Source organism: Doryrhamphus excisus, linkage group LG7 (assembly GCF_037039965.1).
Source record: "Doryrhamphus excisus strain RoL-2023G ecotype Guam linkage group LG7, RoL_Dexc_Guam_v1.1, whole genome shotgun sequence".
In the NCBI taxonomy this organism is placed as follows: Eukaryota; Metazoa; Chordata; class Actinopteri; order Syngnathiformes; family Syngnathidae; genus Doryrhamphus; species Doryrhamphus excisus.
The window spans coordinates 1074724-1097168 of NC_136363.1; the positions used below are offsets into that span (position 1 = coordinate 1074724).

At 47.2% G+C, this 22445-nt stretch overlaps 2 protein-coding genes and 2 long non-coding RNA genes across 9 annotated transcripts in view; 2 read left to right on the forward strand and 2 right to left on the reverse strand.

Moving 5' to 3' along the window:
- The window catches only part of elmo1 (engulfment and cell motility 1 (ced-12 homolog, C. elegans)), a 62840-nt gene extending 49139 nt beyond the window's left edge, over window positions 1-13701 (forward strand). For 5 of the 6 annotated variants that reach the window (XM_058047968.2, XM_058047970.2, XM_058047969.2 and 2 more), the window contains 7 exons: window positions 2959-3095; window positions 7535-7698; window positions 8112-8224; window positions 10329-10436; window positions 11758-11840; window positions 12500-12577; window positions 12735-13701. In XM_058047968.2, the coding sequence (XP_057903951.2) occupies window positions 2959-3095; window positions 7535-7698; window positions 8112-8224; window positions 10329-10436; window positions 11758-11840; window positions 12500-12577; window positions 12735-12935 (884 nt within the window). In that variant the 3' untranslated portion in view covers window positions 12936-13701. Of the gene's footprint in view, window positions 1-2958; window positions 3096-3599; window positions 5234-7534; window positions 7699-8111; window positions 8225-10328; window positions 10437-11757; window positions 11841-12499; window positions 12578-12734 lie in introns of those variants that run through there. The other variant, XM_058047972.2, reaches the window with a different exon arrangement.
- Window positions 3857-6386, reverse strand: LOC144899507 (uncharacterized). Its single transcript, XR_013627646.1, has 2 exons — window positions 6196-6386; window positions 3857-6106 (listed from the first exon to the last, which is right to left on the reverse strand). It is a non-coding gene; the product is annotated as an uncharacterized LOC144899507 (long non-coding RNA).
- pex1 (peroxisomal biogenesis factor 1) lies at window positions 12992-22389 on the reverse strand. The gene is made up of 24 exons (XM_078791846.1): window positions 22162-22389; window positions 21835-21984; window positions 21670-21753; window positions 21474-21588; window positions 20777-21396; window positions 20591-20710; window positions 19416-19536; window positions 19224-19336; window positions 19075-19160; window positions 18881-19013; window positions 18341-18437; window positions 18082-18252; window positions 17860-18014; window positions 16604-16781; window positions 16380-16546; window positions 16170-16304; window positions 16038-16102; window positions 15491-15633; window positions 15325-15428; window positions 15082-15261; window positions 14540-14752; window positions 14238-14414; window positions 14038-14168; window positions 12992-13953 (listed from the first exon to the last, which is right to left on the reverse strand). Exons 1-24 carry the CDS (start codon window positions 22267-22269, stop codon window positions 13875-13877), a joined length of 3645 nt encoding a protein of 1214 aa, XP_078647972.1. The 5' UTR covers window positions 22270-22389; the 3' UTR covers window positions 12992-13874.
- LOC131102372 (uncharacterized) lies at window positions 17568-18325 on the forward strand. Its single transcript, XR_009119427.2, has 3 exons — window positions 17568-17745; window positions 17838-17917; window positions 18098-18325. It is a non-coding gene; the product is annotated as an uncharacterized LOC131102372 (long non-coding RNA).
- Window positions 22390-22445: the final 56 nt, after the last annotated feature.

The window sequence follows — 22445 nt, forward strand, 5'->3', positions numbered from 1 at the left end:
GGCATTTTATGCCATTTTTGGGCTCTTCTGGGCCCCCTGATGGGTGTGTGTGAGGTTGCCGCTGTTTTTTTGACCAGAAAAGTGCATTTTCAGCAAGTTGAAAAAATTGAAAAAAACAACATACTCTGTTTTTTTCAAAAATGGCAACATTCAAACACTGGCATTTTATGCCATTTTTTGGCTCTTCTGGACCCCCTGTTGAGTGTGTGTGAGGTTTCCGCTGTTTTTTTGACCAGAAAAGTGCATTTTCAGCAAGTTGAAAAAATTGAAAAAAACGACATACTAACCCCTTACGTTTTTTTCAAAAATCACAAAATTTAAAACTGGCATTTTATGCCCTTTTTGGGTGCTTCTGGGCCCCCTGTTGAGTGTGTGTGAGGTTTCTGCTGTTTTTTTGACCAGAAAAGTGCATTTTCAGCAAGTTGAAAAAATTGAAAAAAACTACATACTAACCCCTTACGTTTTTTTCAAAAATCACAAAATTTTAATCTGGCATTTTATGCCATTTTTGGGCTCTTCTGGGCCCCCTGTTGAGTGTGTGTGAGGTTTCCACTGTTTTTTTTGACCAGAAAAGTGCATTTTCAGCAAGTCGAAAAAATTGAAAAAAACGACATAATAACCCCTTATGTTTTTTTCAAAAATCACAAAATTTAAATCTGACATTTTATGCAATTTTTGGGCTCTTCTGAGCCCCCTGTTGAGTGTGTGTGAGGTTTCTGCTGTTTTTTTGACCAGAAAAGTGCATTTTCAGCAAGTTGAAAAAATTGAAAAAAACAACATACTCTGTTTTTTTCAAAAATGGCAACATTCAAACACTGGCATTTTATGCCATTTTTTGGCTCTTCTGGACCCCCTGTTGAGTGTGTGTGAGGTTTCCGCTGTTTTTTTGACCAGAAAAGTGCATTTTCAGCAAGTTGAAAAAATTGAAAAAAACGACATACTAACCCCTTACGTTTTTTTCAAAAATCACAAAATTTAAAACTGGCATTTTATGCCATTTTTGGGTGCTTCTGGGCCCCCTGTTGAGTGTGTGTGAGGTTTCCGCTGTTTTTTTTGACCAGAAAAGTGCATTTTCAGCAAGTCGAAAAAATTGAAAAAAACGACATACTAACCCCTTACGTTTTTTTCAAAAATGGCACAATTCAAACACTGGTATTTTATGCCGTTTTTGGGTCCTTCTGGGCCCCCTGTTGAGTGTGTGTGAGGTTTCCGCTGTTTTTTTGACCAGAAAAGTGCATTTTTTTCAAGTTGAAAAAACTAATCCCTTACATATACATATACATATACATATACATACAGACATACTTATATCTATATATGTATTTATATATTCATGTATACATACACATACATACAAAATATACATACATACATATGCTCATACAAAAATATACATATTTACATACATAGGATAGATAACAGATGTATACATATATAGATATACATATAAAAACATACATATATACATGTATGTATGCATACAAATATACATATATGTATATACATACATGTATACATATGTATACATTCATATAGACATACATACATATAGACATATATATACAAACATTTATATATATATATAAATTCATACCTATATATACATACATACATATATATTATTCACTTGAGGGCTGCAGAGAGCCTCTCAAACATGGCCACACACACACGCAGGACTGGAAAATGGTGCTGACGTTGCTGACTGGACACACACACAGACAGACACACACACACACAGACAGACACACACAGACACACACTTTCCCCTGGTCACAGTTGGACATGAGGCTTCTACAATTAGAGCGAGGATGACATCTTTCACTGTGGATTCATCATGTGGCATCGCTGCAAGGTGACTCTGCGCACACACACACACACACACACACACACAGAGTGGACTTTGGCAGATGTCAGGGATGGCGCCGGGCCCACTAAAGTCACCCCCCCCACCCCCACGCCCCTGCAGGCCTCATTTGCATGGTGGCCAGCCCAACTAATGAGCTCCTCTGCTGACGTCACTTCAAGTCCTCGGGGGTGGGGGTTGTAGGGGTAGCGGTCGGCAGAGACTAGCATGATGGGAGCGCCCAACCAACCCCCCCCCGTTCTGCCTGACACCAAAATAGACATGCTCTGACTTGCAGTTGGACGATGACAGCTCGCCTCCTGACCTCAGCAGGCCAGCACGCACGTCCCAAGAGAGGAGGCGTCCTTTTTGGTCGGGACAACGAGAATATACACCGGCTTTTAGAGTGGTCTGTGTACAGCTTGTATACCAAACATATGATTTTTTTCTCCAGTTGGACAGGCGCATCAGTTTACATTCATTGGTGGTCCCTTGACCCCCCCCCCCCCCCCCCGGCAAAAATCAGGCAACGTTAGCGTGTCGCGCTTATGAAACTCGGCGCCAAAGACGGCAACACGGGTGTGATGTAACGCTGCTCCGCACGCAAAGCTTTTAAGAAGAGGGTGAAACATGGAGCTGATTAAAGCGCACGAGATGTGATGGTTTGTGACATTCGCGGCGTTATTACGCCGCCGCCTCGAAGGCGACATGACTTTGCACTCGAAGATCTTTCCAGGCGTAAACGTCGCAGCGGCACGGCGGGTTCCGTGTAAAGCGTGTTTGTCGGTACGGTGAAGCAGGGAGCGCGTTGCTTAGATGAGCCCAAAATATCGACAATGTAGGCCAACGTGAAGGTTTGGGATGAAATATTCATGCGGACACAACCTGCAAACAAGATGTCTGTTTGGATGATTTGCATAAACCTTGCAAGTCAACTACTTGCCGCTTTTGGGAGCGGCTCCACGTCTCACGCTGTGCTTGTCTTTGACTCCGCCCCCCCCAAACGTGACACCCAAACGCTGGAAGAAAGGCCAAACTTTTAGATCAACAGTTGCACACAAAAAACGTCAAACCTTCATGCTAACCATCGTCCACGTCCATCTGCTTGTCCGCAGCCGGTGAAAACTGCCACGACTTCCACCCCATGTTCTTCACGCACGACCGCTCCTTCGAGGAGTTCTTCTGCATCTGTATCCAGCTCCTCAACAAGACCTGGAAGGAGATGAGGGCCACCAGCGAGGACTTCAACAAGGTACGTCTAACTCTGCTCGCCGCTGACACTCGTGGGGAAGAATTTATTTTAGCTTGAGGTTAGGCTAGCCGTGTTGGCGGTACGGCTATGCCTGGGGTTAAGCTTATGACCTGGATACTCAAAATATATATTAGTGGAAATGTAACATAAATAATAGGATGGAAAAATCATTACCACATATTTTAATATATGTAAAATATAAAATAGAGAATAAAATATTTAATAAATAATAATAATAAATATTTAAATAAATAATTTATTTAATTTATTTAAATATAAATTATAAATATATTTATATAAATATATATGTAAAATATAGACATGGAAACTAAAAACATAGACTAAAACATGAATTCGTCTAAATCAAATAATCTATATTTATACTATATAAGTATAAATATTAATTAATTAATTACTAATATTAATTATATATAATATTACACATAAAAATATAACACATAAAATATATAACCAAAAAGATCAAATATGAACAAAAAATTCCAATATAAAGTGTATATGCTATAGCAATGAAATTGCATCATTTGAGGGTCGGTTGAAAAAAAAAAAAAAGGCCAGCATTGTTAGTCCAGTGAACGGCATCACACCACGTCTATGACATGGACATCTGCGGGCTCACCGATATGGCCAGGCGTATGGGATGTTCCCAAGCCGCAAACCAAAAAAATCAAATATGAACAAAAAATTCCAATATAAAGTATATGCTATAGCAATTAAATTGCATCATTTGAGGGTTGGTTGAAAAAAAAAAAAAAAAAAAAAAAAAAAAGGCCAGCATTGTTAGTCCAGTGAACGGCATCACGTCACGTCTATGACATGAACGACGCCGGCCACACCCATATGGCCAGGCGTATGGAGTGTTCCCAAGCCGCAATCAGACACCCGCATGAACGCCACAACACCACAGGAGCCGTTGGGCCTTCAAAATAAAATTTTAAAAAATCAAAAAATACGGTTTCAAACTTTTTGTTGACTGTCAGTGTATAACATATAATATATATAAACTAAAAAATATATACTCTTATATTACCTTTACTTGTACATTCAATTAATTTAGGATACTAAGCCTTATCCTAAACCCGAGGCCTAGCCTTAACTCCAGCCCTAGTCCTAATCCTAATCCTAACCCTGTAACGTAAAATAATAAATACTACATTAAATATGAAATGAAAAATGTGCAGACTTTAGCTTTAGCATGAAACGGCTGCTGTTGATTAGCATATTCGTCATCGTGTCGGTGATGTCACTCCTTCATCTTTCTGCGTACGTCAACTCAGACGGCCGGGATAGAAACCCGATGGGAATATGGGAATATGGAAATATGGAAATAATAACGAGATCATCATCATCATCATCATCATCATTAGCATGTGTGAGTGCGCCTCCTCCTTAAAGATGTCGGCTGTAATGCTGCGTGTTGTCTACAGAGTGAAGCGTGTGTTTGTAACCGAGGCGAGGCCGATGCTGCTCCCGGGGCAACCGTTTCCTCCTGTTGCCATAGCAACCCTCAACCAATTACGGGCTCACCGGGCCTGCACGGCCGTCCGTGTCTTTGGTGCTTCTCGGTCGCATGCGTTGTTTTTGCGTTTGCGCGAGCGTCTTTATCCGCCTCCATCTCCTCTGTTGGGGGGGGGGGACACACTGATGTAGTGACTGCCTCCACCCCTCCCCCCGCCGTCTACATCCACACACACACACACAGTCATCACGTGATCCACTCGCTGCATCACAATTGGCGTTGGTGACGGTGGCGTGCATCCAATCAGGACGTAAGCTTGCAGATCAACATAAGCGAGGCTGCCTGATGCTCTCAGACTCGCAGAGGGAGGGAGCAAGGAGGCACGGGAGGGAAGGGTGGAGGATGCTAGCAAGGAAGCGGAATACACACAAAGCGTCAAATCCCCAGGATTAAACAGCAGAGTCGGAAGAGGAGCGGCGTTTTTTGCCAGGAGGGACGCCGTGGCTGACGCTAACGCTAGCTGTCAGCCACCATCATCTAGACGGCCATCTGCCTCCTCCTCGTCCCCCCCCCCCACACGCGCCACCCCCTCCCGGTGTGTCCCGCTAGGATTCAGTGAGTGTGGAGCATCGCAGTACGCGTGCAAGCATGGAGGTGACATGTAAGTACTCCACATGCATGAGGAGGAAAACGAGGAGGAGGGGTTGAGTGGGTGGGTGGCGATGGTGGGGGGGGGGGTCACCTAGCGGAAAACCACCCCCATCTTGATATATAATCTACTGGATTAGACTAACCCTCCCTTTTCTAGCATCCCTATGTGTGTGTGTGTGTGACGGAGGGGGGGGGTGCTTTGTTATCAACGGGATTACGTTCCCACCTCTGGAAAATTCTTGTCGTCATGGAGGGGGGGGGGGGTGGACGGATGGTAAACACGGGATTATCGGCAGACTTTCCGCTTCACTGGTTAGAGTATGGAAGTGTGTGGGACTACTAGCATCCTCATTAGCTGCGCAGACCTTCAACCTGGACACGCCCCTCCGGGAGTCACATGGCGCTCATCTTCTCTGGAAGTCTTGGAGTAAATCATCTGCATGGATCATCTCTTGTTCCTCTTTTATTCCCGCATGGCAAGGGGCGGGGTTGTGGGGTAGGGGTAGGATGGGGGTTAAGGTTGGAGGTTAAGGGGTCAGGGATAGGGGTTAGGATGATGGTATAGGGGTTAAGGTGAGGAAGAGATGTTAAGGTCAGGGGCTAGAAACAGGGCTGAGGGTTAGGGGGCTAAGGGTTGGGTACTGAGGGATAGGGGGCTGGGGTGAGGGCCAAGGTTAGGTAGTGAGGGTTAGGGGTGAGAGATCGGGGTTGGGTTTGGGGTGAGGGATGGGGGCTAAGGTTAGGTAGCGAGTTCGGGGTGATGGATAGCAGTTAAGGGTTAGGTAGTAAGGTTTAGGGGTGGGTGATAGGGGCTAGGGATGGGGGTTAGTGTGGGGCTAAGGGTTAGGGGTGAGGGCTAAGGGTTAGGGATGAGGAATCGGGGCTAGAAGAGGTAAGGAAAGAAGAAAATATGGCGACCGTCTTTTCCAGTTGGCGTTCAAGATTTGGGATAGCACCCCACGTAGCGTGTACCTGCTTATGTCGACAACCCGTCCAAGTCAAGCCGCTCATCAAGTCCTGGGCGGCCGACGTCCACACGCACACGTCGTCCCCTAGGATTGAAATAGAAACATCCATCAATGGAGGAAAAGCAACCAAGTACCCATCGTCCATCGTCACCGCCGTCTTTGTACAGAGACGTACAACCTGGACACGCCCTCCACCCCCACCCCCGGGTATCACATGGCGGTGCTGGGTTTTATTTTTGCAGAGGCAGGCGTCCAACACCACCCTCCTCCTCCTCCTCCTCTTTTTGTGATTTGATGAGCTCTCGTAGCGTCTTTGTTTGCGTCTCCTATTTTACCCTCTCCTGCTCCTCCGGGGCTCTCGTCCCTCCACCCCTTCTCCTCCGTTCCTCCTTTTCTTTGGCTTCAGACGGGATATTTATGTCGTCCCGCACGCCTCACCTCCCACTCTTTTTTTTTTTTTCATGTATTTTTTGGCAAGCTAGGATGCTCGGTGCATGCCTTGGGTTCTTCTGGGATGCAACTGCTTTGGTCCCGTTTACATGTTTACAATCATCAGATATCAAGTACGACTAACTAGTACGCAAAAACACCTTAAAAGTAGCATATTTCAGTCACTGTGGGAGGGGGGGGGCTACAATAGCATGTTGGGCAGCTTTTAACAAGGGAACAAGCTGAGTGTGTGTACAGCTTTAATGCTAATGCACCGTTTGTAACCACACCCACATGTGTAGCGAAGCCTGAGGAAGGACGTTCACCAACACAAATGACGGTTTTAAACGTTCCAAGCGTCAGGCCAACATCCTTAAAGTGACGCTAGTGATGAAGTTGGCCGAGTTTAGCACTTTAGCCTTTAATCCCCGCAATGTGTCGCTGCTAAGAATGTGTGGGTTTATTATTATTATTATTTTTTTTTACAGAGTGAGACCTCCTGGGGGCTTTTCAGATCTACATTTAGAAACGCTTCAAATCCTTTCTTTGCCATCGCCAGACGAGGCGAACCGCCACGTTTTTTTTTTCTAAACTTGACGAATTAAGAGGCCGCTTTAAGAAGATTACGACCGTTCGCTCGCGTCGTCTTCCGATTTTCCGCCACTTAGTCCAGATTAGTAGCGACTCCAGAGGCTTTGGAAGGTCGGCTGGCGGATTTCACTTTGGGTTTTCGGCACCGTCACGCCCCGCAAAAGACGATTTAAGGAGGAAGGTTAGGGAGGGGAGGTCCTCTCGGGAGGAAGGAAATCGTCTCGGAAGGAGGAAGGATGTCTAATCTAACGGTCGACACCGATGTCCAACGGAAGTAGGTCATCTGTTTGACTTTGTGACTCCACCCCCTTCCTGTGTTGCAGGTCATGCAGGTGGTGAGGGAGCAGATCATGCGAGCGCTCACTCTCAAGCCTAATTCCCTGGACCAGTTCAAGAGTCGCCTGCAGAACCTGAGCTACACCGAGATCCTCAAGATACGCCAGTCGGAGAGAATGAATCAGGAGGACTTCCAGTCCCGCCCCATCCTGTGAGTCAGCCAATCAGCTTTTATAGCAAAAGTAAACCATACTCAGACCATGGGCGCTCGTGAAGCGCGCGTCTCTTTTTATGTCTCCTATTCAATCATCTTTGAGCGTCCTTTTAATGGCGCCGCCGTCCCCCGCTTTGTCTTTGCAGGGAAAACGTGTCAAAATAAAAGTGACTGAGTGATCACGCTAATGGGCAGCGTGGTCCGGTCCCGCCCCCGTTTAATGCAGTAGCTCACACCTGTCGCCAACATCCAGTCCTTTGCCACCTCATTTGCATAATGTATGCGCAGCATCACCGCGTGCAGTCGCATTGAATGCAGCAGTGGCTCGTCATGCGTGTGCATGAATACTTCATACATGACCATGGAGGATGACGTTGTATGGGCTGGTGTGTGTGACTTCCTGTGTGCAGGGAGCTGAGGGAGAAGATCCAGCCAGAGATCATGGAGTTGATCAAACAACAGAGGCTCAACAGATTATGTGAAGGAACCTGCTTCCGCAAGATCAGCAGTCGCAGGAGGCAAGGTGGGACCCAAGTCCTCTTTTATGCTTTATGAAGCTCGTCCATTGGAATTCATTGGCTGCCTCAGAAGGAAGGAACTGGAGTCACGCTAGACACTAAACGTACAGTACAGTATGAACTTGGATGTACAGTTCATGGCCTACACCTCTACACCTGCAGCTGGGGAGGAAGATCGTCAGCTCCAGGAGGAGGCTGGGGAGGAAGGAGAAAGGAGGCCAGTCAAGGAGGAAAGTTGAGGAGGAAGGATGCCAGCTCAGGAAGAAAGCTGAGAAAGGAGAAGGCCAGCAAGGAGGAAAGATGAGGACAAAGGAGGCGGCCAGCTCAGATGAAAAGGAGGAGGAGGAGGAGGAGGAAGGTCAGCTATGGAGGAAAGTAGAGGAGGAAGGTGGTCAGCTCATGAGGAAAGTTGAGGAGGAAGGATGTCAGCTAAGGAGGAATGTTGAGGAGGAAGGTCATCTAAGGAGGAAAGTTGAGGAGGGAAGTCAGCTAAGGAGGAATGTTGAGGAGGAAGGTCATCTAAGGAGGAAAGTTGAGGAGGGAAGTCAGCTAAGGAGGAATGTTGAGGAGGAAGGTCAGCTAAGAAGGAAGGAGGTCAGCTAATGAGGAAAGTTGAGGAGGAAGGAGGAATGTTGAGGGGAAGGTCATCTAAGGAGTAAAGTTGAGGAGGAATATCGAGGAGGAGGGTCAGCTAAGAAGGAATGTTGAGGAAGGAGGTCAGCTAATGAGGAAAGTTGAGGGGGAAGGAGGAATGTTGAGGGGAAGGTCATCTAAGGAGTAAAGTTGAGGAGGAATATCAAGGAGGAGGGTCAGCTATGAAGGAATGTTGAGGAAGGAGGTCAGCTAATGAGGAAAGTTGAGGAGGAAGGAGGTCAGCACAGGAGTAAAGTGGAGGAGGAAGGAGGTCAGCTAATGAGGAAAGTTGAGGAGGAAGGAGGAATGTTGAGGGGAAGGTCATCTAAGGAGTAAATTTGAGGAGGAAGGAGGTCAGCTAAGGAGGAATGTTGAGGAGGAAGGAAGTCAGCTCAGGAAGAATGTGGAGGAGGAAAGTCATCTAAGGAGGAAAGTTGAGGAGGAAGGAAATCAGATGAGGAAGGAGGTCAAATGAGGAAAGTTGAGGAGGAAGGAGGTCAGCTCATGAGGAAAGTTGAGGAGGAAGGAGGAAAGTTGAGGAGGAAGGATGTCAGCTAAGGAGGAATGTTGAGGAGGAAGGTCATCTAAGGAGGAAAGTTGAGGAGGAGGGAAGTCAGCTAAGGGGAGGTCAGCTAATGAGGAAAGTTGAGGAGGAAGGAGGAATGTTGAGGGGAAGGTCATCTAAGGAGTAAAGATGAGGAGGAATGTCGAGGAGGGTCAGCTAATGAGGAAAGTTGAGAAGGAAGGAGGTCAGCACAGGAGTAAAGTGGAGGAGGAAGGAGGTCAGCTAAGGAGGAATGTTGAGGAGGAAGGTCATCTAAGGAGGAAAGTTGAGGAGGAAAGTCAGCTAAGGAGAAATGTCGAGGAGGAAGGTCAGCTAAGAAGGAAAGAAGGTCAGCTAATGAGGAAAGTTGAGGAGGAAGGAGTAAAGTTGAGGAGGAAGGAGGTCAGCTCAGGAAGAATGTTGAGGAGGAAGGAGGTCAGCTCAGGAAGAATGTTGAGGAGGAAGGTCATCTAAGGAGGAAAGTTGAGGAGGAAGGAAATCAGATGAGGAAGGAGGTCAAATGAGGAAAGTTGAGGAGGAAGGAGGTCAGCTAAGGAGGAATGTCGAGGAGGAAGGTCAGCTAAGGAGGAAGGAGATCAGCTAAGGAGTAAAGATGTGAGGTCAGTGAGCGTGTTGATAAGGTATGTCTGTACACACACTAGATGACACCCACCTCACCGCCTCCATGGCTCCACCAAAAGGCTCCTATTTTGCCAGAGCAGCACCAGCTCCAAGCATCCTTCTCCCTTGCCTCCGACCCGCCAACCAGAAAAAGATTCGGCTTCAATCTGTCGCTGCTGTCAGGTTTACGTAGACCATCACGGCCCGTCTGCTCCTCCTGGTTCTCCTCCAGCTCGGCTTTGATGCCATCGTGACTCAGCGGCCAATGACTTCCTGTTTAAATCCATCTTTATCTTCCCTCCCCCCCGCAGACAAGTTCTGGTACTGCCGGCTGTCTCCCAACCACAAAGTCCTGCACTACGGAGACCTGGAGGAGAGCCCCCAGGGGGAGGTGCCCCACGACTCCCTGCAGGACAAACGTAGGTGGAGCCTAAGATGGCTGCTTCTTCTTTCATTCATTTGAAATCAACGGTCTTTTAATGTTCGTTTGAAACCAATTAGATTCTCATTTCAATTCTAATTAGCCTTCTGAATGTTTACATGGCAGAGGAAGCTAGCATAGTTAGCATCGTTCTAAACTCTGCCCATTAAACATCAACATAGGACTTTTAGTGTGAAGGGGCTTTTATTTTGGAATGCAACTTTACTACAGCAGAAGTACACTCGTTCTTCATTCCTGGCGGTTAATGGCTTCCAGAATTTTCAAAATGTTTTTAACATTATTGAAGTCCTGTAGACATGAAATAACACCCCTATAGTCAATTACACATCTATTATTATGCGTTGTTTACACTGTTTGCACTAGTACAGGGGTGGGCAAACTTTATGACAAAATTTACGGGGGGGGGGGAGGCAGACTATATATTTTACACGTAACAGTCCACCTGGTATTATTGTATCTGTAAAATTGTCATGCAATCTGCTATTATTATTTATTATTTTATATTTATATTTAAATATTTTAAAAATAATAAAATATTATAATAATTACAATAAAATTAAAATAATAATTATTATATTATTATGTAAAATATGCAAATATAACAATAATATTATATATAATTAATATAATTAGCATTAATATAATATAATAATCATAATGGTTCTAATAATAATTATAATAATCTAATAATAATTATTATTATTATTATTATGTGCTTGTGTCCCTTTTTTCAGGAGCACTTTGTAAACAACAGACCATGTCAAAAAAGGAACTTGATAAAACCATCAAAAGGTTGGCTCAGGCCATGATGCCAGGTTGTATGTTGAGTTTAAATGAAATACTTTGGAAAGATTGGGCGGGCCGTATTCAAACACTTGGCGGGCCGGATGTGGCCCCCGGGCCGTAGTTTGCCCACCCCTGCATTAGTATGTGACGGGGACTCTAGATGTGAGCGAACCAGTTAGCCTCAAATGTTCTCCTTCTAAAATTAGACAGAGGGTTTCAAACAGACGGAAAAAGTAAGAAGCCGCATACTTACCACTTCCACACGGAATGGGAGGAGAACCTTTTTTCGTGTCTGGCGGCTACAGGGTAGTGTAATAAGGCCTCATAAATGCCACCTAGTGGCCAGAATGCTACGTATAGCTGGCATTTCTATATGTTTTGCCTAACAGACCACAGTCCACCACCACCACACAGCCGCCATTCATTCTGCTGACTGTAACAACCGTGTGTATAAGTACCAAATGGGACGGTGTGTGATGGAAGGTAAAATACGGACCTGCTTTCCTCCCCAGTGCCGGTGGCGGACATCAAGGCTGTCATCACGGGCAAAGACTGTCCTCACATGAAGGAGAAGGGCGCCCTCAAGCAGAACAAGGTGCGTCGGTGCATGACATGATCTACCGTCGTCCCTCCTTTATCACATATCGGCTGCCTCCAGACCCGACCGCGATAGGTGAATTCCCGTAAAGTAGGAAACATGATGAGAAGCCCAGTAGGCATGAAATAACACCCCTATAGTCACTTACATCACACTGCGCTGGCTGTAGGATCACTGATGGGATATAACATGGCCGCCGCCAGCATGTCAAGCGAGTTAGCCGCCCCAATTTACTTATTCTACTGTGAACTTAGTGTTTCAGATGGACTGGGGAAGAAAGACAAAGCAGATAAAAACTTACCACTTCCACATGGAATGAGAGGAGAACATTAACAGTAACAAGAGTAACATTACTGATGCCTAGTAATGCCTAGTAACTTCCATCTATTTTCTATTCCGCTTATCCTCCCTTATCGGGCCCTGGGGTATGCTGGAGCCTATCCCAGCTGTCTTTGGGCAACAGGCCCATATAACTTGACACATATAGAGTAACTTTGAATATTTCTGGACTAATACTAGGCCATAGTCAACCATGAAACGGCCATCATTTATTCAAACGACGGATGACTGATGTTCCTGATGTTCTCCGAGTTGCTAACGTTCAGCAGGATAAGACAAGTCCTAACATGTTCTTCCACCCCTCATGTCTTCTCTAGGAGGTGCTGGAGCTGGCCTTCTCCATCCTCTACGAGTCGGATGAATATTTAAACTTTATCGCTCCGGACAAGCATGAGGTAAGACGTCTAACGTCTTATTTAGCACTGCACCAATCTGGCTCCATTACAGTCTTCTTCAGAGTAATGTTCTAATCTGGTCCTGATCCTGATCATGGATCCACCATGATCTCATTGAAGAAGCGAGCGAGTGGCTAATCGAGTTTTATGTGCGTAGTACTGCGTGTGGACAGACGGTCTGAACGCCCTGCTGGGCAAGGAGATGACCAGCAACGACACCAAATCCGACATGGACACACTGCTCTCCATGGAGATGAAGCTCCGCCTCTTGGACCTGGAGAACATCCAGATCCCGGAGGCCCCGCCCCCCATTCCCAAAGAGCCTAGTAACTATGACTTTGTTTACGATTGTAACTAGGCCCCGCCCCCTCCAAATCACCTGTGCTGTTCTCACTGGACCCCCCCACCAACCCCCACACCCCCACAACTGGAGCGAAACTGTCCAAGATGGTTTGATGAACTGTGATGCCACCAAACAATACAAGAGCTGGTTACCATGGCGATGACTAACCAGCACACGATTCCTTCTTCCTCGTTCGCTTTCTTATGATTTGTCCTCAGGGCTTTCAGTGGAGGGAGGGGATGGGGGCGGCCATCTTTGTTCGGTCCTCACTGCTATTGCTATTTCCTGTCACATGACACACAAACACAGATTTTCACAGTATTTGTGGCAGCTAAATGTTACCCGTCACACGGCTGAAGTACTTTTTCAACGTAAACTCCCCGACACGTGCTTTTTTTCCTGTCCGCTGACGACTGTTACCACTTTTTTGTCGTCCCGCCTTCCTTCCTTCCTTCCCTCTTTTTAACGACTGCTGTACTCGACATTCCTGAGCAATATTTCCTTTCTATCATGTGGCGATTCCTTTCGGATTGTGGAGCTGTTACAATGACGTGTTCTTCTCACGCAAAGGGAAGCTTTCCAATTTGAAAGTTGATGTATTTTAGTAATTTAAAAACAGATCACGGTTATTTCTAGTATCATTTTTTTATATATCTATATACAGTATTTACACGCTGCCCCCGCCCCCCTCTTTGCCTTCCTATTTAAAACATGTTTTGTCTTTTTTGTTCTCCAAAGCCCCACAAAAACTGCTGTTTACATTAAAGGTTGAAAGACTAAACACGACGTGAGTCTTCTCTTCTTTCGGCAACATGACAGCAAACACGAAGGTACGCCATTTTTAGAATAAAAATACTTTTATCTTTGATTTACAATATCATCTAAATTGCACGGAGGTTAGAGTGAGAAATGTGAATTATACTGTAATTATGTTCCATCACCGCAGGCGTGTCGTCAGGCTAACGTCACACGCTGTCCAGGTCGGAATGTTTGTGCCGAAAGTCCCACTCCCGAACCTCTGAAGGCCTCATACCTGGAAACATTTAGTTACACACACACATGGACTTTAGTGTGTTGTTGTTGGCGTGTGTGTGTGTGTGTGTGCGGCGCCACTCACAGCCTTGTGTATCTGCTCCAGTCGTCTGTGCTCAGAGATGGCCTGGTGACGTCCAGGGCGGCGTGCAGGTGAGCGTGACACAGCAGGAAGCTTGTCCGTCCGGAGACCGACCGGTCCCGTGCTCGCGCCCCCTGCGCACATCGTGTCAGTGAATGCGGCACGTGGAGTGGAAAGAGTCACGGATGACTACACGGGCTTACCTCGGATCGGCGGTGGTTGATCTTGATGTGACGGACGTCCTCTTGGAGGCGCTGCAGACGCTCGTCGCTCAGCTCCTCCAAGCCGCCACGGAGGGAGGACATGACGAGGGGGGGCAGCGTGGGAGCGAGAGCGTGTGCAGGGCGGTCATAGGTCAGGGAGGCGGGTTGAGCAAGGCGCTGCCAGAGAAAGAAACCAGCAACTGAAACTGCTTTAGCATTACCACTCAAATGTTTACACTTTCTTAGCTTAGCATCCTGCAGGTGTATAACATGTCCACACATGCAGAGGTCGTCCTACTCACTCCGTCTGCCGCTGCCGGTGGTGGATTCCCACACTCCGAGTCAAAGGAGCTTCCAAAGTAGAGCCTCCACAGACCGCTGCCATGATCTTGGTGCTGCTTGGAAGGTTCTGGACTCTCTCTTCCGGCGTCCCCCTCGTCCGCCGGCTCCTCGGAGCTGCTGCTGTGGTTGGGGAACAGCATGGAGGACAGGCTCAGGTCGCACGGCAGCCCGTCCTGAGATGGACACCAGAGGAGGAATGTGTTAGACCGGATCTGACAGCATTACCTCCACCAAGGCAATGTTTGTCCAGTATATTCATTACATAACGATTAGCATCCAAAGTCACTCTTGTACTTATTACATAATGATAATAATTAACATGCAAAAGAGCGAATCAGGAGGGGGGGGCTTCATGTCAGCTGATGGATATCATATGAAATCTACAAAGTGACATTTCTGATGTAGGTAACACATCGATATGTCCATTCATACAATGTATTAGCATAGTTGTCACATTTTAAAAAATCATTGTCAAGGTGTGTGGGCTGTTACGTTGTCTTACGTGTGTTGCGGCGTCCGCGTCCAGGCTGCTGTTTAGCGCCTCCAGCTGGCCGTTGTACAGCAGCGCCTTCAGGTCGGCTCCGGTGAAGCCTTCCGTCCGGGCAGCCAGCGCCTCCAGGTCCACATCGGCATCCATGGGGACTCCAGCGCTCAGAACCTTCAGGATGGCAATCCGGTCCTCCTGGGGGTCCACAGCGCCATCAAGACGACAACGTTGACGGTCCTGCTATGAAACTGATCATACCTGTTGGGGCGGGGGGCAGTACAGCGACTTGTCCAGGCGTCCAGGGCGCAGCAGGGCCGGGTCGATGAGGTCCGGTCGACTGGTGGCAGCGAGGACATAAACGCCTTGAAAAATAAAACCATGAGCACCCATGTGACCCGACATACAAAAGGTACCCATGGAACACCTTTTAATCCCTCGGCGCCGTCCAGTTGGGTCAGCAGCTGATTGACGACGCGGTCCGTCACGCCCGTGCTGTCGTGACCCCTCCTGGGCGCCAGAGAGTCAAACTCGTCAAAGAAGAGGACGCAAGGTTTGGCGGCCTGAGCCCTGCGTGACAACATAAACACAAACGATGTGGGCACCATGGCACAAGCAGGGAGACCACCACAACGTATCCAACTTGGATATCATTTAGTGTCATTGCTCCACAACCCTAATGTGGATAAGCGACATAGACTGCACGCTAACCACTAGTCCACCGTGCAGCCCCCAACATACATGAACATGCCAATTTATTGCAGCGGCAAAATGATCAAGTTCGACCATCATACTTTTTGCTGATTGACGGGTGCCGATTCCAGGCTCCACTCTGTGGTTAATTTGTGAGACAGCGCCCTCTTGGGGACTCATGGCTATTAGCACTCGGTGCCATCAAAGCAGTTAAGATTTACAATTTAAAAAAACTATGTCAAACTGCAAAGAGGCGGGGATCAAATTCACTCCAATCTCACCTCTGGAAGACATCTCGGACCCCTTGCTCACTTGCTCCGATGTACTTGCTCAGAAGTTCTGGTCCCTGATGGAGACCAAGACGTATTACTTCATTCCGGTCTGAGGCTCTGCAGACCCACAGCCAAGCTCACCTTAATGGCGATGAAGTTCATTCCGCTGTCTTTGGCCACGGCTCGGGCCAGCAGGGTCTTCCCCGTGCCCGGAGCGCCGTAGAGCAGGATTCCCGAGCAATGGCGGATGGGAAGGTTGGCAAAGAGGATGGGATACTGCAGCAAAAAAAAAAAAAAAAAATCAATGAGTGAGCGACTATGACCTCCTTCAAGGATGTGCATGTACTCAACCTTGGCAGGGAGCAGAATGGTGTCCATGAGCTGCTGTCGCACCTCCGTCAGGCCTCCCACCCCCTCCAGGCCGCTTCCACTCGGCGTATGGAGGTCCACCCCCCAAAGAGAAGGAGGGGTGAAGCCCTTAAGAGCCTGCTCAAAGTCCTGCTGAGATACACACACACCTGGAAAAACACCCGAGTCAACTACTGCTTCATGACGATATTTATGATGTCGGTTACCGTGGTGATGGCGACCCCCTCGAGCAGCGTTGGCGTGGATGGCTCTCTCCAGCAGCAGCACCAGATCCTGGGGCACGTAACCCTCCGTCTGCTTGGCAACGGCCTCCAGGTCCAAGGCGGCAGAGCTCTGGGGACACTTTGTTTGGATCAGACGACGCAAGATGTCTGCTCTCTGAGCCTGCACACACGCGTGGAGGTGCGGCATTGAACCCGTGGTCTTCTTACGTGTGTCCAAGTGAGGGGTGTCTTTGTGTGTGTGATTGTGTAGATAGTAGGGGTGTCACGGCGTCTCAAGGTTAAAACACGATAAGGTTCCTGGTTGAGGAAACCTGCCTTGTGGGCAACAAGGCCAGGTGATAATAAAAACATCCATCACACAATAAATGAAACTTTTTTTTCAGTTAGACAGTGGCTGTGTTGGAAACCGTATGCTAATTACGACATACTTCCATGCCCATACTATCCACACTCCAAACTGCGTTTACACTACAGCGTACTACATGACCCACAATGCATTGCGCTCCTACCCCAGCCGAAATCGACAGACTGAAGCTAATATCACTTTAGCTCGAAACTCTTTAAATACATCACTTTATTGAGATTTTTTTTTAATCAGGCGAGAAAGCGGCCGTTTAGATCCCGAGTGTGCCGTTTATGTGTCCAAATACCAACCGTTTACAATTTCGTTACGACGAATTCGGCAAAAAATAAAGCTAGCCGAAGTGAGCAAAGCACTCTCGGTTATTTTTACTTTTCTCACACTTGTCCAAATACCAACTGTTTACAATTTCGTTACGACGAATTCGGCAAAATTTAAGCTAGCCGAAGTGAGCAAAGCACTTTCGGTTATTTTTACTTTTCTCATACAAAAAAACCCCATTGTGATAAATCACTGCTTTTACTTTGAAAACAAGAAGCCAACCAACTCGTAATATATCCTGTCATATATACCGCTGTTTAGTAAGCTGATGATACATACTCGGATACTCCAAAATGGCATACTGCATACTCAAAGAGTTAGTATGAGTAGTAGGTAAGTATGCGGTTTCCAACACAGTCTGTTTGTCTCGGTGGGTGGAGGCGGGGCTGCTAGCATACACACAGTGTGCACAAGAATGTAGCCTTGTGAGGGGCAATGCAAGGTACCAGGATAGACATTAAACACTTCTCATTGTACTTGTCTCACAAAGAAGGTTGAAATCCCGTGTATGGTCTTGTCTGGTGATTTGGACAGAATGAAAGAGACTCGAACCAACCTGGTCAGGCGGTTGCACGTGTGTGAATCCCTGGAAGAAGTGTGCGCCTCGCACACAGGTGAGTGTGTTGTGTAAGGACTGCTGAGTCACGCTGGTGACGATCAAACAGATGAGACTGTTGCTGTCCGCCAGCTGGTCCACGATGTCCACCAAGCCTGAAAACACCAAGACTGGCTCCGCCATCTTACACGATATTTACGTATGAATGTGTGTGTTGTGTACTTTGCGCCACATGCAGGTGAAGCTGCGCCTCGGGCCCGTGCTCGTGCTCCGGCGAGGTGGGCGCCCGGGTCACGTGGTCCAAGTCGTCCAGTAGGACCACGGAGGGCTGCTTCCACTGCGCCTGCGTGAAAACGTCCTGCAGCGTCTGCCGCACCGTCTCCGCCCTTTTTCCTGAGAGAGGAGAAAATACACACGCGTTGTCTTGTCGCATTAAACCCGCCATGCAGCACAAGCGCGTCGTGTCGTGTCGTCTCACCACCTTGCAGCTTCTTGCACTCCAGCACCTCCACGTGTGCGTCCAGCTCATCTGCTGCTCTCCTGCAGAGGGCCCTAGAGAGCACGCTCCTTCCACTGCCCTGGGAATCACAATGCACACCTTGATGAGGTAACGCAAACATACAGTGGGGTGAAAAGGTTTGGGCACCCCTGGTAATGTTCCAGATGTTCCTTTCTAAATGACTGCTTGTTGGGATCAGCCATTCCAGGTAAATATAGGTAAAACAGTGATAGATGAGAAGGGAAATGAACTTTATAGGAGTTACAGAAAGTCTGCAATCATTATGTAAACAAAAGTAGCCAGGTGCATAAATATTTATTCTTTTATTTTGAAATATTGTCTAATTCCGCTCACCGTGAGTACATTGAAAATGCAGCCTTAATCCATGTGATGGGTATCCGACCATCTCACTCACGGATGATCGGTATCGGAATTCTTAGGCTAATTTTTGATGCACACCATGGAAACAGCTCTTTGAATGGAAACGTTGCCACAACCTAGAACCGGTTACTGATGTCTCACCTTGGCGCCGGTGATGAGCAGCGCTCCTCCTCTGAGGCCCCGTCCCGTCACGCCCAGCTCTCGGGACAACGGCGAAGCTAGCAGACTGTGGGAGATGAACTCAAAGCTTCTCCTGCTCGCCTCGTCGACACCGCTGAAGAAAAACCAAAGTGTTGTTACGGTGATGAACTCTTCTATGGAGACTGGAGACTCACCCTAGTGAAGCTAATGAGGGAAGTTCTTGCTTTGCTGTGTCGGGTTCCGTGTTGGGAGACGATGTGACGGCAGGCTCTCGGACTACCTGAACGTGGAGAACAACACGTGAGTGTCAAAGCATCTCAATAGCAGATTCAATTCCACTAACATGTATATGTGTCTTCTGCAAGACGGAAGGCGTGAGCAGAAAGAGCTGGTCCGGCAGGTCAGTCTCTGGTTCCGGGTCTGGTTTCAGGACCGTCACAGTAAACTCTAACTTGGCTGGAAGAAAGAGACGAGAAAGCACATCCAGGCTTTTGTCTGCGTGGCGTATTCCTGAGATTATGTAGCCGTGACTCACCGTCGGCGGCGTGTAGGAGGACGGAGCCGGTGCGCGGCGTCAAACATGCCAAGGGTTGGTGACACTGAGTGTGCAGCCAGCTGAGGAAGGCTGCCTGGATCTCCTCCTCTTCCTCCTCCGTCTGTGGAGACATTATCAAAAATAACAAAAGGAAAGAATATGACGGATACGTCGAATGGAACTCAATAGCGCAGACGTTTGAGGAACACGAATCTTAATAAAGCGTATGTTGAGTCATGCACATGCATTAACAAATGAAGGAAGAAAAATATGAGCAAAAGTGGTGATGAAAATTCCTGAAAATGGAACTGCATGTATTCGTTGCCCTGTCATGTGCCACTGTGCCACCAGAGGGCAGTAAAGTGTAACAAACACCATAACAATGCTGTATAGGCCATACAGTCAGTTAGAATGAACTTCAATCAGCTTTAAAAAATCATTTTTTAAAAGACCCCATCAGTAGCGGCCATTTTGGACGATTTGGACTGATTTTTCAAGGCACACAGAATATTGTGTTCTATGGCTATATACACATGGAACTTACCAAAAGAAAGATTTGACTCTCGTCTTTACCTGTTCTTTTGTAACCGACAGTGGAACACAGGCAAGTTTCAGTAAAATATAAGTTCCTGACTAAAAAAGGGAGAAAACCAACTTTTTGTGAAAAGATTTTGGCTTTTGTGATAGCCTGAAATATTTCATGAACTATACCACAACACAAAGAACACAAAAAAGCCTTGTTTCACATCAAATAACAATTTATATACCAATATAACACCATTAACTATTAATACTTTTCACATTTGGAACTAAACTATGTGTGTGTCCATGCAATACGTTACACTCCTCCATGCTCTTCCACTTCCTCTTTTTACAAGACCCAAGCTCCTCATAAATGTCCTGGGGGCGTTTTTATGACTTAAAACTGATCTAAAGGTCCCCCTTTTTGTTTTGAGTTTGTTTGAATTAATGTTGACGTTTTGTTTAAAATAAATAAATTAAAAATAAATATTTGAGGACTAAAATTGGATTGAATTAATGTTGATGTTTTGTTTTGTATTTTTAAATTTAAAATAAGGTTAAAAAAATGCAATTTTTGCAAAAATAACCATCCCACCATGTAGTGACCAACAATTTGTCATAATTCAGTGACACGTCTGAGTCTTGGAACTCACCAGTGGATTTACAGGCTGGAGGCGAATGGAGGACGCTACCTTCACGGTCGATCTCACGGGTTTGATTCTTACTGTGGAGTGTGGCGAGATGTTCAGCCTGGTGGTCAGAGGCGGTGGAATCTGGCGCAGGCAAACAGGAAACTAAGCATGATGATGACTTTGATGGGAAAAGCGCGGACGTCTCACCCAGACTCTGCCGCAGTGGAGCGTTCCCTCGCTGGGCCTTCTTTGCGCCTCTGCCAGCTCATCAACGTCATGGCAGATCAAACGAACCGCCGTCACTTCCTCTGATGTCACATCCTTGTCTCTGTCTGTTCCGTCCTTCTTCTCCGCGGCCAGCTTGGCTCTGTCCTTGGCCTCTTTGGGGGACGGGACTGTGGAGAGCAGACCGTACGTCACAGCAGGCGGACCTCCGCCGATGCCTGAATCTGATCTGGTGCTCCAAGGAAAGACGTGAAGCACCCCTGGCGCCATGTGACTCATGGCGCTGGGGGACAGAGGAGCCGCGCCGCATACTCTGTAGAGGGAGTCCTCAAGAAGGGCGGGGACATCTGGGACAGAGGGGACCTCCTTGATTGGGTCACATGGGCCCGTTGTCATGAAGCCAAACAGGCTTTTAAGGTCAGCGATGCCACCCCACTGCAGACCTTGAGGCACGGAAGAGGACATGGTTTGGGGCGGGGGGTCTGACAGGCAGTTTGGAGGCTGAGAGGGACCCTCGGGGCGGCTGGCGTGGTTCTTTGGGGACACGATGAGCTCTGTGAAGGGCTCCAGGCGACCATAAGGCACAGACGGCGACAACAGCGCTGCAGAAAGTCAGCAATGAAATAGCACCCACGTATGAAGGTTCAAGCTTCAAGAATGGTGGTTACAAACATCACACCTATCTGGATGAAGATGACCGTGTGGTTGTCCACCCACACGGGAAAAACAGCATCTTGGAATACGACTCTAATCTGATCCAAAAGCTGCTGCTCCAGCATGCCGCTGTGGAGCTCCTGCAGGAGTCGGACACAGAAAAAAAATCATGCAAGACAGAAAAGCACCACGCAAGTAGCCGTGACTTCAGTATGTCATACCAAGATCTCCCAGTCATCAGACGACAGAGGCTCCACAAAGACACGATGCACAGACGAGACCTGCTGACAAGGTCTCAAGAAGCCCTAAAGGACACAAAACACTGCCTGTTGAGTCTGGAGGGTCATCATTAGTCTGACAGGGCATCCAAAAGACAAAAGCCTTACTTCCTCTCCATCCAGCAGGCCCAGCTTCTCGCCCAGATGCCTGCACATCTCCACACGGTGGCTGTCAAAGCTGGAGGACGAGCTCCGGTTGCGAGTCCAGCTGAGGAACACTGAAGGTCCATGACTGCGGGACAATTCCAAGGCTTGATTCTATGAAAACAGTAGCATCCCGTTACTTTTATGCTAAAGTGGAACCTTAAACACTCTCAAACATTAAAACAGTCAACTGCGTTATAACATATATAACGTTTAGAGCAGGGGAAATGTTGTGCTAACTTCAACTACTGTCAGCCGTGTAGCCACGACGGCTAGCCCTAGCCATCTTACCTCGTTCAGTGACAGGTGGGAAATTAACTTCGATGAAAGATGAAGGAAGCAGTTTTTCGTGTTGCTGAGCACAACCGTAACGGGTTGAATACCGTGACTGCTAAACATATCTGACTCACGTTGGATTTGTACACGTTGATGTTTCCGCTACATGTCCAAAATACTCGTAATCAATCGATGTGCTCTGGTAGCGATTTTGCTACACGGATGTGCAAGTCGTTAGTTTTTCAAAATAAGAACATTCATGATTAGGCTTCAATGAATGAGCCGTTGTACAGACACAG